This window comes from Astatotilapia calliptera, chromosome 13 (genome assembly GCF_964374335.1).
Source record: "Astatotilapia calliptera chromosome 13, fAstCal68.1, whole genome shotgun sequence".
Taxonomy (NCBI): domain Eukaryota; kingdom Metazoa; phylum Chordata; class Actinopteri; order Cichliformes; family Cichlidae; genus Astatotilapia; species Astatotilapia calliptera.
The window spans coordinates 26,484,418-26,500,212 of record NC_137434.1 but is presented as its reverse complement, the minus strand read 5'-3'; the positions used below and the strand labels follow the sequence as shown (position 1 = coordinate 26,500,212).

The 15,795-nt window shown below is 38.5% G+C and overlaps 1 protein-coding gene across 1 annotated transcript in view; it reads left to right on the top strand.

Moving 5' to 3' along the window:
- The first annotated feature begins 3,686 nt into the window (after positions 1 to 3,686).
- The window catches only part of LOC113034749 (contactin-associated protein-like 4), an 81,057-nt gene continuing 68,948 nt past the window's right edge, over positions 3,687 to 15,795 (top strand). The window contains exon 1 of the mRNA XM_026189729.2: positions 3,687 to 3,983. Coding sequence (XP_026045514.2) covers positions 3,749 to 3,983 — 235 coding nt within the window. The 5' untranslated portion in view covers positions 3,687 to 3,748. The remainder of the gene's footprint in view (positions 3,984 to 15,795) is intronic.

Below are 15,795 nucleotides of genomic sequence, written 5' to 3'. Positions count from 1 at the left end.
ATCCAGAGGTGGGACCAAGTCATTGTTTTGCAAGTCTCAAGTAAGTCTCAAGTCTTTATCCTCAAGTCTCAAGTCAAGTCTCAAGTAATGTCAGGCAAGTCAGAGTCGAGTCTCAAGTCACTGGTGTAAAAGTCCGAGTCAAGTCACAAGTCTGAAACTTTGAATTTCAAGTCTTTTCGAGTCTTTAAAAAAAAAAATGAAAAAATAATGTTGCAGTTATGCTAAATGTAAATATTAGACCATGTAATTTTAAAATCTGTGTTTTTCTCAACACATGACAAAATAGTGAACTTAGAAAATATACACAAATTGTGAAATTGCACCTCTTTAAAATGCAGCTCAATTAAACCTAGCTCCAAGAATAATTTTCACCGACAGTTCTGAGATACGCTGCATGTTATTCTTGGATGCGGTTGTAGGACCAGCTTTAAAATCGCATGACAAAAATAGACACCTTCGTTTTGGGATTTTGGTGGAGGGCCTTCGTGGTTTTATTTTCCTTATCTTTGTTTTTCTACGTTGCACCCCGGTTGCCTAGGCCGGGGTGTAACACATACACATTAAAAAAAACTGTATCACCAACGTAGCCTGGACAACATTTGCTAGTTAGATGAAGTCAGCTATCTCATCTTAGCATATTTATATGCATATTTATAATTATACGCTTCTTGGAGTGAGTGCACACACTCATGAAGTTTAGTAACTTCAGGTCACTGCAACAAGCCCAGGTACAGTTTACCGACGGATGGGTGCAGGACCTTGAAATGCACCGTGTAGAAAGTAAAGACCATCGTACGTATCATAAGTTTACCAGTCTCACAAATCGTCGTCATAAATACACATTCATTAACCGTTTATTAATATAACCTTTGAGCTCAACGGTAATTAATTAGCAGTGGAAATAATTTCTGGTAGCATCACAGAAATGTAGCAGTGACAATAATATATGCTGTAATCGTACTGGACAATTAGTGATACAAAAAACCTGTTTTATCCTGTGAATAAAAGTATATGTTTTTGTCAATGTACCATAATAACAGAAGCGAAACACAATATTGTGTCAGGACAATTCACTATTTATGCACAATAAACAAAGGAGCATAGCGCGACAATTTCTGTTCAGCGCCAGACTTGCTTGTAACCTATATCACCAATTATGTTAAGAAAAATGACGCATTAACTACTAAAAAACACTGACCTTCGTGTAAATGCTTGGAGCAGACTAACCTGTGAGCTGGAGGGTTCTGGGACGTTATAATTGGTCTTTGAATGGCTGCGATCCAGGCCATCTGTCGCCTCTTTGTTACTTCGGAAACATGGCTCGAACAATTTCTCTTCAACGACGTAATCCGATAACAACCGATCTCTTTACCCGTCGGCTTCCCGTGGCTGTCATGCGACCGGCTATTGCAGTTAATAATACAACGGCTTCTTGACATTTTTGTGTTTCTTTTTATCGCTGTATAACTGATTTTAATTGAAAGCCTGCGTGCGCTAGTACCGCTTGACCGCTTGCCACGAGTTCCCAGAATCCTTTGCGGTTCTACCCGTGAATGACGTCACATTTTCAATCTCTATATAATATGCATGTTAAATTTTATATTTGGGGTAAAATATCAAGTCTTTTCAAGTAAACCGGTTCAAGTCCAATTCAAGTCCCAAGTCATTGGTGTAAAAGTCCAAGTCAAGTCACAAGTCTTAGAACATTTTTTCAAGTCAAGTCTAAAGTCATAAAATTAATGACTCGAGTCTGACTCGAGTCCAAGTCATGTGACTCGAGTCCACACCTCTGGTACAATCATTCCACCCTGAAAGAACAGAAATCAACCCCCCAAATTACCATGACATTCATGTTCATGATGGTTTTATGTAAACATCTGACCACATCTGGATATTCCATTTCTGTACCACTCTTTGCACGGCACCAAGCCAACGTCTCTTTGTGTAAAAGCTTGCCAATAAATGTAATTCTGACTCTGAATGACCTTTTTGCTGACATATAAATACTCAGAATACCCAATGCATGTTCTTTGTGCGTGATAGGATGAGAGTGGGTTTCAGCTTCTCACTTTCAGAAACGTTTAAAACTAAAATTACACTTCAATAAGATGCAGGCAGCTTCAGCCCGTATCTCTAGTTTCTCTGTCACAGTGCTTACTCATTCATATGCAGCCTGCCTCCCTGCTCCTGAAAAGCCTCACTCACATTCCTGAGTGGCTGCATGGTAAGCCATCATGGCAGATAAAACAAGCACAGCGACGTGATCCAGGAATAGTTATATTAACTGTGATAATGCCACAAAGACCGCCGTATTATCTACTTCTTCATTCAGAAGAAGTGAGCTATTTACACAGTATTCACATCAACGTGTGAAAACCCAATTTAGACAGAGAAATTACTTCTCTCACCTCCTCATTATGTGTTGGTTTCAAATGACAGATGACTGCGCAGCAATGTCGGACTTTTCAAGTGAACAATAAAGAGTATTTTTTAAGACAGGTGGTGTTTTATCAGGCCTGTTTTTCTTGTCTTTTTGTTTGAGTACAAAGACTGGAGGTGGCGAGAAGAAAAAAAAACAATACCTGAGGCTTTCTGTCACAATCCAAGAGCATTGTTTCGATTTGGCAGTTTTTTTTATTACTATTTTAAAGCTGTTGCCATATTGCCATATACATTTTAGAAGCAATAAATATTTATATCTGTTTATAATTGGTTGGAGTTTAGATTTTCCCATGCTTGGACTCGAATGTATCAAATGAATATAGAGATGAAGAAAATTTGAAGCCTAGATTTTGATTTCTAGCTTCCATGAGCAGAGAATAAATTGTTCTGGATGTTGGAGGAGTTCGGACTGGTGTATATAAATACTTGCAAATTACAACTTCAGACCTAATTAAAAGGACTTCTGTTTTCATGCTATGAAGCGTTCATTGCCAGCAGGAATTTATACTGTCAAACCAAAGCCAGTGTAGTGCTAAAATCTTTGGATGTGATTACAAGAGGCCGTAAACTCATTATAATTATAATTCTTCATTGATTAAAGCTGATTGACTAAAATACTTGGAAAATAATACAGATGGTGATTAGCTTGTATGTTCAAAGTGGTTATATATTTGTGCATTGACCTTATTTTAACCAGTTTATGGTGCATATGTTGCATTTATTGCCATAAAAATATTTTCATGTATTTTTGGGACAGTTTCTGGATCTAGATTTCGCTCAGAGTAAAGATTAAAGTAACAGCGCTGAGAATCAGACCTTTAATTTGAAGTCATCCTTTAAATTCCTGTATCATCCTTCACTGTGCTGCTTTGGCTGATTTGCAGTGACTGAGTAACTGTGCTGGGGATCCCGTCACTGACCACTGGACCCGAACTGTTGGATTACAAACAGACCGTGAGCAGGAGCCCCGAGCCCAGTGGGACCTAAGATGACTCTTTTTCTCAAATGTTGCTGGAACACAATAGCCCAGCCTGCAGTGGGTTTTCCATAGTTTTCCACCAAAGGATTCAAGCACACTAGAATTTCTTTAAGTCCTCTTAATGACTAAAGTACCTTGCTTTGGCGCTGTGACATAATGAAAGCTTTCTCACTCCTCTCTCTCTCTCTCTCTCTCTTTTCTCTTTCGCTCTCTCTCTCTCTGACTGTGTGCCTCTCTCCCTCACTTACTTCTTTCCCCTCACTCTGCAGAGTGCAGCCAAACAGAGAGCAGCCTTGCTTCTGGTGCTATCTCTTTGGAGCCAGGCGGATGTTGGTAAGCACGTTGGACGCAGAAGCAAAAAAATTCATCAGGGATCTGGGGAGTGAGAGAGTCTGGAGGACTGAAGTAAAGAGGAGTGGAGAGGCAGACTGTCTCCCTCCTTCCCCGTGCTTTTCTTCAGCATCGTTTCACTTCGTCATGGATCTCTGGAGTAAAACAGTCCTGGGAATTAATGCACATGTCGCCCTTATATTATTCAGCTTGTATGGGGCAGTGAAAGCTGGTGAGTAGAATGAGATGTCATGTAAAGTTGTTTTGCAGTTTGCATTAATACAAGTAGCTCATTTGCCTTGGAGTTGGAGTTTTTGAGCTCTCAGATATTTTGCATTCTGTGTGTCATCCATAAAAACTAACTTTGCTGTTTTACATGCTTTTTACAAAAACAATATCTGGATTTGGGAAAATGCACTCAAATCTTTTCATTGATTTTGTTTCAGTTAAAAGAAGGCACTGGGAACCAGTGCATGAAGCATGGGGTTGGGAAAAGCGAACAAGAAACAATTTCTTCTCCCAAACCTTATTAAGCAGTTGCCCTTGAGCAAGGCACCTGCTCCAGTGAAGCTGCATACTTTAGAAGCATGAACATTGTGAACCAGGGAAAAAAGATAAAATAAGTTGTTGTTTTTTACTTTAATAATTCTTCATTTATTTCCTTAGTAGAATGTAGATATCAAAATGCTCAGAGTGTGAGAAAAAAGGCCTGTTTGTTTCTGAAAACGTAAACTTCAGACTAAATTCACTAAGTTCTACTATTTTCATCTTTTTCTCCCTGTTTGTGTTTTGCAAATTCTTTTGCAGTAACACGTTTCTTTTGATTTATTTCTCCCTTTTTTTGTTTTAAATCAGTTGCCATGTGTTTTTTCTGATTTGGAACTTTTGAAGCACAATTGCTGATGATTTAGCAAAGCATAAAAGATCAACCGTAGGCATGAATCAAAGTATCCTGCCCTCACAAAGTGAAATATATCCCAAAATGCTTGTGTCACATAATCCCACTACACCACTGGGATCCAGATCACACACTGTTTTGATGGAAATGTTAACAGAGGGATCACTTTACATCTGAGTTGTTTGCATGTGCCACACACTGGTGTATCAGTGACAAAGCTGCTAACACAGTGGAATGAAGTGGGCAAATTTCTCCTCTCCTAGAGGTGATGGTGTATTAAACTGTATTTTGAGTCAACATGCCTGAACAAATACGATTTATTAAGCTTTTCAGAAACACCACAGGCTTCATTCGGTGGAGGCAGCATTGGACAGGCAGATAAATGGTAGATATTACTACGTCAGGCTTATATTCCCCTTGACAGACAACAGCCGCTGGACACGGAGATGTGCTGATATTATGGGCTTTGAAAGAGTGAAAAAAAGAGATAAAGAGATTTCTCTGCCTTGGAGGAAATGGTTTGGGCTGAACAAAGTGCCTACCAGAAACTATAACTAAAACAAAAGAAAATGCAGCGGTCACTCTCAAATCAATAAGGCGTACTTGTAACCCATTTCTGCACTCTCAGAAAGCAAACATACAGTACATCATCCACTTAATAATCTCCAGTGCCCAGACCTCTCTCCACATTTTATTTGACTTTGTGTTAGTGCTGAGCCAGTGCCATAGGCAAGGTCTGACTCAAGCTATTTGTCAGAGTGAACAAAGGAGGTAAAACCGTCACAAGAGGGCAGATGCTTCTGTTTCTGCAGCTGGTCACAGTGACCCTGCCGTCCACCCGCTGCTTCTCCCAAAAGTACTGAAGCAGCAATGTTCTTTTGGGAGAAGCAGCAGGTGGATGGCTGGACAAACATTTCTGTGACATGACAATTCAGGCTTCAGACAGGTCTGTGATGGGCAGCCTGTTTGCCCTATGAAGACTTCTAACGAATGAAAAGGCTCAACATCAACAACAGCAGGTGTTCTGATTAGTGGGTGCCAGCAAAGATTTCAAGAGAATACATGAATTATCTCAGGTTATAATCATTAATGTTGTAGGAAGTTCTTTGATATTAGCCATATCCCATCTTATGAATTCCAAATGATACCAGTAAAAAAAAAAAAGTGGGTATTAAAGTGTACCCACATGGGAAGTGTTGTGTGAACTGGCGTGATGACCAAACGCGGATGAAAATCAGTGACATTCTATGCCCAACTCTGAGGTAAGCAATTAAAGTAACTAAATTAAGAGCACAAGATACGAGTGATTGACACATGACAGAAGAGCATTAGAGGGTTACCTAGGCAACTGGAACCTGGAATGTGCGTTAGTAACCAATTGTCAGCTTCATAGTGATGTGAAAAAAATTGAATCGCTACCTGTGTGGAAGCGACTTTGTGATGGTCTGCACACATGGAAGCTTTGCTTCAATCAGTCATGTCCTACAGAATAATTTGAAAGATGCTAACAATGGACATACACCCACTGGTAATTTAATGTATTAAGAATTAGCATAAGTGTCCAGTTTTAACATTCTTAGGGTTTTAGGGCTGTGTACACTGATATACATTGATTGAGGAATAGTTTACAATTTTAAGTCATCCCTCTGGACCAAAGAACCACAAAGAAGAACTTTTTTTTCCCTCCAGTGTGTTTCAATCAATTTGTGTTCACAATCTGTTTGTAATTTGCTCCTGATGAACTAAAACAGCTGCTCAGTTGGTGCCCTTGACTGTTTGTACAGTTATTTTCTGCAGATCATAGAAAGCGCAGATGCAATTTAGTGGTGGGATTTGTCCAGGATCACCAAGCTCCCTAATGAAGTTGTGGCTGTAGGAACAGCAAAGTAAAGACAGCTGATAACGAAAACTCTGAGGAAGGAGGAAAGATGAAGCTGATATAGCTAATATCTCACTAACACTGCACCTAACTGTTAACATCTTATCAGAATCATTCACATCCCAGCGTGACTAGATATCCTGTTCCAAGTCTCCCCAGTCTCACCTGAAGAAAGACAACAGTGGTTGATTTTTGACTACAGATTAAACGACATCTTGTTTGGATGATAAAAGGCCACTCACCTAAACACATTTTCCGTGTCTCCACAGGCCATTGTACAATAAAAATGACTCTCTTCTCATTAATTATGAGGCATTCATTAAATTCACATCCAACTTTCAATAACCGTTTGTTTCTCATTTCAAACCAACAGTCAAAGTGGTTCTTTTTACTCGCAGGTTACAAGTCTGCCGTAACCAACGAGAGTGAATTTTTTAACAATGACAGCAAAAAACCTTAGAGTGCTTAAGAAAGCCAACCCATGATCCTTCCCTACAGTATATATAAGAAAATTTTAAGCAAAACTTTCCCATTATATTGCTGCATAATGATGTGGTTATTACTATAGCTATGATCTTACCACGAATATGCTTTATTTATTTATTTCTCTGTCATCTATAAAATTAAAAGCTTAGGTTCTTTTTCAACCACAGCCTTCCTCTGTTACACCGTGCTTCAAAGACACGTTTTTCCGCTCCAAAATGGTCCCGCATAGGTTGTGTGAACCTGGCACATCCAGCTGAATGCACAGAACTACTTATCTCCTCCAATTATCTACACCACGTTCCTCCAAATTCACATGCTGACAAACACAGACCGCTAATGACGAGACAAAGCACGCGTCCAGACTGCTGTGTCTGTTCACACAAGACTTTAGACACCTAAAAGAGGTGCGAGGGATGTTTTTCTCTCTCTCTCTTCTTCTACTTGTCTCTAAAGTGCAACGTGGGATCATTATCTCTTCACTCAGCTGATTTTGGACTCTGTGAAATGTGTGTTTCACCCGGGGCCTAATGACAGATAATACCACTTCTCTTCTAACCTGTGTGTCTGTGCGTAGGAGCATGCATGCGCTGATGTGTGAAACGTGTGCATCCTCTGACAAGAGGATGTGTGAACATGATGAAAGCAGAGCAAAGGAATGCTAATAAGAGATGTGCCTGTGAATGCACACATGATGGCTAAAAAATGTTTACATAATGCATGAATCACCAGTCTTTCACACATACTAATAACCAAGAAGAGAGGTTTCCAAACTGAAACATATATACGGTACTTAACTGGCAGTAGGTGCTGCATCTCGTAAAAACAAAAAAGCACAAGGAAGTGTTGTCTTCTTTAAGTTCAGTTTCCTTTTATAGTTAATGTCGTGCAGGCACTTGTGGAGATTCTGGGGAAAACACAATAGAACAAGAAAAGTTTCCAGTGACCTTAAATAGATCACCTTATTTTCAGACAGGGTAAAAAACAAAAATCTGAGGATATTTCAGCCTAATAAACGTAAACATGATCAAAGGCACGGAGGCTAAAGCTTATAGAAGACTGACATTAATCTCAAGCACGGATATTTATGCCAGTAGAAGAAATTAGGAAAATATATGTACATAATTTAAAAAAACAAATGCAAAATGAACTTAAATTGCAGGAACTGAAACAGTCATATTAACGTGAAACTGCTATGTGAACCTTCAGTATTTCAGCCACCTTCTACTTTAACTACAATAATTGCTTGGCAATATTGTATCGATACAGGAAAACCAAATATTGCTTTTCTATTAAATAAATTAAAATAACCTGGGAATAATATGAACAAGAGGATTCATCTCATGGATCACCATCTAATCTGCAATCATTCTCAGAGTGAGCTCAGCCAATCAGGAAGCTCTGTGAAGGTATGTCATTTCCTTGTTACCTGGAAGCAGGAGCTGAAAGTTTACCATCAGTGCTTGAGCTAAGCTACCGGTGCTAAAGCAGCTGGTCATGAATGAATCAACTTTTGAGTACTCTCTGCGGGGTTTTAAAAATGATGAAATCTTTATATCACTAGCTGAATCGCTTGTTCTTATTATCAGCATAGCAGCAATGTATTCATGTTTAATATATATTATTAGCTCACTGATACAGTCACTACCCAATTTACATATTTTATGGAGTTTCCTGATTTTCTAATGGCTAACCCGAAATTTTGAGTTATTTTCTCAAAATGTTGCCTTGTTTCAAGTTGCACAAGTTGTTCAAGTTAGTGTATGAGGTTTGACTCACTTTTGGAGCCAGCCTCAAGTGGCCACAAGAGGAAGTACAGTTTGGTCAAGCCGACATTCTTTTGTTCACAAACAGACTGAAGATGCATTTTCTGACACAGCACATTTATGTGCTCATAACATAGTCTAATGTTCAAATATGAAAAACTGATTTTAACCAAAAACCCTCGAACACTATAGAGTGTGTGTCTGTTTTTTAAACACATTTTGGAAAATAAAATCTATTCAGTACTCTCAAGATGATTAAATTTGGTTGAAAATTGCATGAGCTGGGTAAATTAGCACCTGCCACAAGCCAAATTCCAGTAAAATATTTAAGTGGTTAGTATATTCCATTCATAAAATGAAAATCAGAAGTAATTATTTTGTCACTGGATGTTACATTTTCACATTTTATGATGTTAATTTCTCACCCTAGTCCTCAGAAAGATGTAAGCTGATGGGTTCCCAGAATGGGCATCAAATAACACCCTAGGCAGATGACCAGTACATCATAGGTCCAACACATCAAGACAGTGATTAGCAATGTGGCATCACAGCCAAAAGGTCCTGGGTTTGAATCTACAGCCCGGCTGTCCCCCATCACTGTGAATGTTGATGTTCTCCCCATCCCTGTGTGGGTTCTGTCTAGATACCATGACTTCTTCCCACAGTACAAAGACACGCACATTACATTAACTGGTGATGCCAAATTGGCTGTAGGCGTGAATATGAGTGTGAAAGTTTAGCTCAAATTCAAAACTAGGGATTTTTGTCGAATGAGCTTTAAAGAGATTTACACTAGACAAAGTGGGTAATTAATGAAATGCTGGATATGTGATTTTCCTTCAAGATTCGATTTGATTTCAGACTGTCCATTTCACATAGAATATCCAGATAAAATTTTTACTTTTCACTGTTTTGATATAAACATAAACCTGCAAATTTCATTAGTGAGGAAAGTGTTGTGCATTTCTTTACGCCTTTGATGTGATGGTGATGAATGATTCATGAGACACTGGTTTGTGACAGCAGAGATGAGAAAAGTGAGAGGAAGCTAAGGAGAACCCCTTGTCATATTTCTTCTTTAGTGTCATTTATGAAAATGTGTGTTCAGAGAAGGCGAGTCATGAATGTGAGTTGATGAAGTCAAGGCCACGTTACGGCGGCGGCACCCTTCAGAGTAAACTTGGAGCTGTCAGTCAAGAATCAGGATTTATTAACCCAGAGACAAGTAGTTAAGTGATAAAACTGACAGTCCTGTGCGGTCCATCCATCTGAGTTTGTGACACACTGATATTTGCTCAAGGCCAATGCCCCTGAATCTCTGGCTCCCTAAACACACGCTCATTTATCACAGGGTCCTGTCATCACTGTAGATCATGTGTAGCTGGTCCAAGAATCTGTCAAACTCTGCTAAGATCATTGTGTTCGGTCACCGCATTGTTGTGGGTCCTAGTTTGTATAAGAAGAGAACTTCAATTTACTGGTTGAAGATTTAAACCTTGCTGTAAAGAATCACTTGAGCAAAGTGTGAGAATCCCAACATACTAGAAGAATAAAGTGATGTTAAACCTAACTCAGGGCCAGATGTATTCTTTTCAGATTTCTAAAACTCTCAAGGATCTCAAAAGTTTGATTAGCCAGATTTAAAATCCCATCATTAGCTATGAGCGGAGTGGCTCCATAGTGTCATGGTTAATACATTCAGCTTACAAGCAAATATTCTTGTGAGCACTCCCAGCGGGGGAGGGATGTGTGTCAGGAAGGCCATCTTGCATCAAATTTGCGTGAAATCAAATATGCAGACTCATCATGTGACATTTAGAGCAAGAAAAGGAATTTCAGTGCATTCTTATTTAATTTGGACGTAAAATCAATCTTTGCACAAAAGGATATTAGACATGGTAATGAAGACAGCAAAAAACAGAAAAGTTCTCATAAGAAGATTGGAAGATTGGAAGATTGTTCGTGAGTAAAAATCCTTTCTCCAAGGACACTGGCTTTGTTTGTTGGACCTTGATAGTTTTGCGATATAGTTTTTTCACTTAAAACATCGTTGAAGGGTAAATATGTAGGCCTCCACATTATATTTAAAAAACAAACAAACAAAAAGAAGTCTCTCTTTTTGTTTTAACTTGCTCTTTGTTAAGCTTGTGGTTAGGATTAGGAAAAAAGAAATTGGGTTAACCCCAAATAATAACCCCATGTTACAAAGGTCTATTTCTATTTTGCTACACTGCCAAGTCACACCCTGACAACTTGACCCCAAAAACAAGATTTTCACAGTTTTTGTAAAAATACTACCCTTGTACCAACGCAGCTGTGACATTCTGCTCCAAGTCTGAGCTCATGCACTGTATCTCTCTCATTAGCTGATAGACATGTTGTACCTACATGCATTTCTTCACAGAAATTAGAATGTGGAACTCCTCAGTTACATAAAAGCCTTTCTACAGTACTTCTGGGTCATAGTTTATTATTTATAATGTACTGTTATAATACTTCTACTTGTTAGTTTTAATTAGTAAGCATGCAGTATTCCTTCTGTGTTTGGTGTTGTACGTATTTATTCTGCACGTACCGTACATTGTTTACCGGTCATTTATTACACCTGCCCTGACTGTAATGCATTAACTTTAGGTTGATTTAATGGATGTCGCTGACAGCTGAATGTCATCTCTAACATGCATATTTTACGAAGAACAGGGACAACGTAATGTATTCATAATTCAGAAATAATTTAGCTTGCCACATGTATGCTTTGTCATCCTCACATTCCTTTGGACTGCAAATCATCTTCTGCAACCTACCACACTCAGAGCTGCCACTGTAATTAGATTAGATGCAGCATCGTGGCAAATGTGAGAGCGGTTGAAATGCCAAAACATAATCTGATATTGAACACCTTGGGATAAAGCTGAGTCAAAGCTAAAACTTTGAGATGTAAGAGAAATGTATATCTGACAAGCAATTTAACGATTCAGTAAACGAGGCTGAAGAAATAGCAGAGAAAGATGAGTGTGCACCGTCAGAGTACTGAAACTTTCAGTTCCATTCATTTTATGTTACTTCACTATATAATCAGTTTGAGAATAGCATCCCAGCAGCTGGCAAAAATTCAAAGACAAAAATCTACACCAAACAGCTGAGAAAACTCCCACTGTAACTACTGTGACCCCAAATTATGAATAGGCTAAAACTTATGCATTTTACATAATAATAATTAGCTGGTGACATAAATATTTCTCACTGATTAAAATCTAGCATCATCTCATTTGAATTGTTTTCATCCTTCCCTCTCATGCATACTAATCCTTCTTCCAGAAGCAAGCAGAGAATTGTTTGTAATAATCATAAAATCTGTCAGTGGCGCAGACAGCCACGGTTATAAATGCGTCTCTCTGAGATGAGATAATGAGTAGCAAACATTGTTTCATTTAGGAAAAATCATATAAGAATATGATCAGTAACCTAATTCAGTTCAAGTTTAATGTGTAGAAAATGAGATTTCGCAGCAACACTTAAATAATTACAAATACATGCAAAATTAATTTTTTCTTCATAAATAAAAGAAAATATAACAGTTATTGTTGCATCAATGTTGCATCCTGTCATGTTGTTGGCTTTTTGGTGTATTCGTTGGCTTCTGGTTTCCATGTTTACTTTTCCTAGTTCTAGGGTCACTGCTTGCTACAGCCCATTTAATTTTAATGATATAGGTACACTAACCGGTCCCTTTGTCTGGTACCCCTGTTCAGCTGCTGGTGAACGTCCAAACCGAGCATCAAGATGGTTGAAGAAATACGATTTAAGTGACTTTGAATGTGAAATTGTTGCTGATGCCAGACAGACTTGGTTTGAAGATTTCAGAAATTGCTAATTGCTAATTGCTAATAAAAAAATATCCAATGAGCAGCACTTCTCTGAGCCAAAATGCCATGATGATGCCAAAGATCAGAGCAGAATAGCCAGACTGACAAGCTGATAGGAGGCCAAAAGCAACTCAAATAACCACTGTTACAAAGGTGTGCAGAAGATTATCTGTAAACGCACAACATGTCGAACCCTGAAGAACTACAGCAGCCGCAGAAGACCACAGCGAGTGCCAAGTGCTAAGAAAAGGAAAACTAAGGCTATAATGTGCACAGGCTCACTAAATTTGTCAATATGATCCGAACTCTCAGAGTAATGCTTCCAGTACCTTGTTGAATCAATACCATGAAAGTTAAAGTAGTTCTGAAGGCAAAGTGGGGTCCAAACTGATACTAGCAGTGATTGGTGAGTGTATATTCCAAAGATTTTCCTTGCGCTTGTTCCTTTTGTTGTTGTACTTCCTTTGTCTATCCACATGTTTACATTGTGTTCACATGCTCAAAAAATTAAGTGAACCTTCAGACATTGAATCTTATTGAATGGAATTTTAAAGTTTTAAATCTCTACTAACATATATTGTGCACTTTGTTAAAAAAAACAGGAAAAGGTCAGTGGTAACCAAAATAAGCATTAACCCTTTGAGGATTGGTTTTTAAAGGGGGATATACTTAATTTATCCCAAATTTAGGAAATTACTAATATTATCAAGTTTTGAAGTATGTCCTCCCAACAGGAAGTCTTATATCCTCTCCTGTGTCAACAGACCTTACTAAAAATGTATTTGTGTGTAACGATGAATCCCTGCCAACTATAAAAGTGCTGATCATTAGTATATGGACTAATCTACTTGTGCATTACTAGTTCAGGAACCAATACAATGAGACACAAGAAAGAAAGGCAGATGAACGCTGTAAAATAAAATCTTTTGTTGATAGTTCTATAAACTCCTCAGGGTAGAGGCAGTAGCATGAAGCCATAATGAAGTATGGAGTTAAATATGGAGGTTAAGGCAGTTGGTGTAACTGTCATATAAGTTATGCACCCAATCTGTCTTTAACGCACAAATGTACAAAGATGAAATGGCTTCAGGTGTATAGCAACAGCTTAAGAGAAGTCCACGCTGTGCTGTCTTTGCACTGTTGTAAATTTATCTGCTGGTAAAATCCAGTTTTTGGAATTAGCCTCTTGGTTATTTTCTCAAATGGGAAATACTAAAAACTTGCAAAACGATAATAATAAAAAATGTCATGCTGTGACAAAAAAAGGCTTCCTCTTCACGCATATATCATTAACTAGTAGCTCCCAGTTATTCCAGCAAATGACAGACTTAATGTGATGAGCTGAATATTCAGTATTTCAAAAATGCAAAACAGGAACCATCAACAAGCTCGGCCAGCAATGACTTGTTTTTGTTTTTTTAGTATGTTCCTTTTGATTTCTATGCCGCATTACGTGAGTAGTTGGGAGTCCAATATTTTATCAGTAATTGAAGTCTGTGACGTTTTGCATTGTTTTGCCGTATTCTGTAACCTTTCCGGCACTGAGGAACCAGGGGTTTCAGTTTTCTGTCACTGCAGATGGGATGGAAGTTAAACGTGTATGCAGAGTATTGCTCCTCTGGTACTCAAAGGATTACAGTCACCTGCACATCTCAAGTAAAGGTCTGTTTCTCACTTGAAAACATTTTCGTAATGTAGACAGCTCTCTTGATATGCTGCCAAAATCTTATTGAATCTAAATTTGGTCAGAAAATATGCTTCACCGAGCTGCTACTTTTTTCTTTGCCCTTGGCCTAAATTATATGCGAATGTGCCAAGGATTGTACCTAGGACATGCATGAGCGAACACAAGGTTTTGCAGCAGCATGAAAGACTTCTACCTGTCTTGTTCCCTAAATATTCCTGCAATGAGCACAAAGATGCTTTGATATTGTTAGAATTCTGCACCATACACAGGGGTCAGGCCCTCCCACCAGGGGAGGAAGCCACAGTTTCTGCTCAGTGCAGGAGCCCAGTGGAGATTTAATGCGTAGCGCATTTCTACATATTTCTTTTCCTTTTTCTTCTTTGATTTCTCTCTGGTCTCTGTTTTATTTTATTTGTAACCAGAATTTCCAGAACCTTATATTTGCATACTAAAGAAAAACATTGTCTCTGTGAACTTATTTTTATCTGTTACTCTTAAAGAATGAACTGCGAAAATTCCTCAGTGATTGTGGTTCATTTTTTTTTAGAATTGAAGACGTGTGTAGGATGAGTGGTGAAACATCTTCCCGAACTCAAAGAACTCCGGTTGGCTTTATTGTACACGTCAACATGTACAAGTTATTATGTGACACATCCCACAGCTGCCACAGATTTGTCAGCGGCACAACTATAATGCAATTATTGCAATCCAGCACATTCTAAAATTGCTCTACTGGACTGAAATCTGGTGACAGTGAAAACCATTTCTGTACAGTGAACTCACTCTCATGTTCAAGAAGACAGTTTAAGAGTTAGATTAAATGTTTTCCTGCTGGAAGCAGCCATCAGAAGATGGGTATATGGTCATAAAGGGATGGACATGGTTACACAACAGTACTCATTAAAACGATACCCAACTGGTACTAAAGTATACCAAGAAAATATTCCCCCCACCGTTTTACCACTACGGTGATACATGGATCCATGTTGTTTACACTAAATTCTTTGTGTAGCCTCAGTTTCCCATCAGGAATGCAACCCAGTGTGGTCTTCTGCTGCTGTAGCCCATCTGCTTCAGTGTTTGATGTGTTCATTCAAACATGCTTTTTTTCATACCTTGGATATAACAATCGATTTCATTTGATTCTCTGTTGGATTTCTGTCAGTTTGAAGCAGTCTGGGCTTTCTCCTCTCACACAACAAGTCATTTTCATCTAGAGTAAGGTCTCAAGAACTCAAGAGATGGTTGTGTAGGAAAATCAAAGCAGTTTCTGAAATACTCAGAGCACATCTGTCACCAATAACCATGGCATATTCAAAGTCACAAAAATCACCTTTCTTTCCTATTCAGATCCTCGGTTTGAACTTCAGTAGGTGGTCTTGAACATGTCTACATGCCTACATGCTTTGAGCCATATGACTGGCTAAACTGAAATTTGTGTCAGCGAGTAGTGACTGTATTTCTG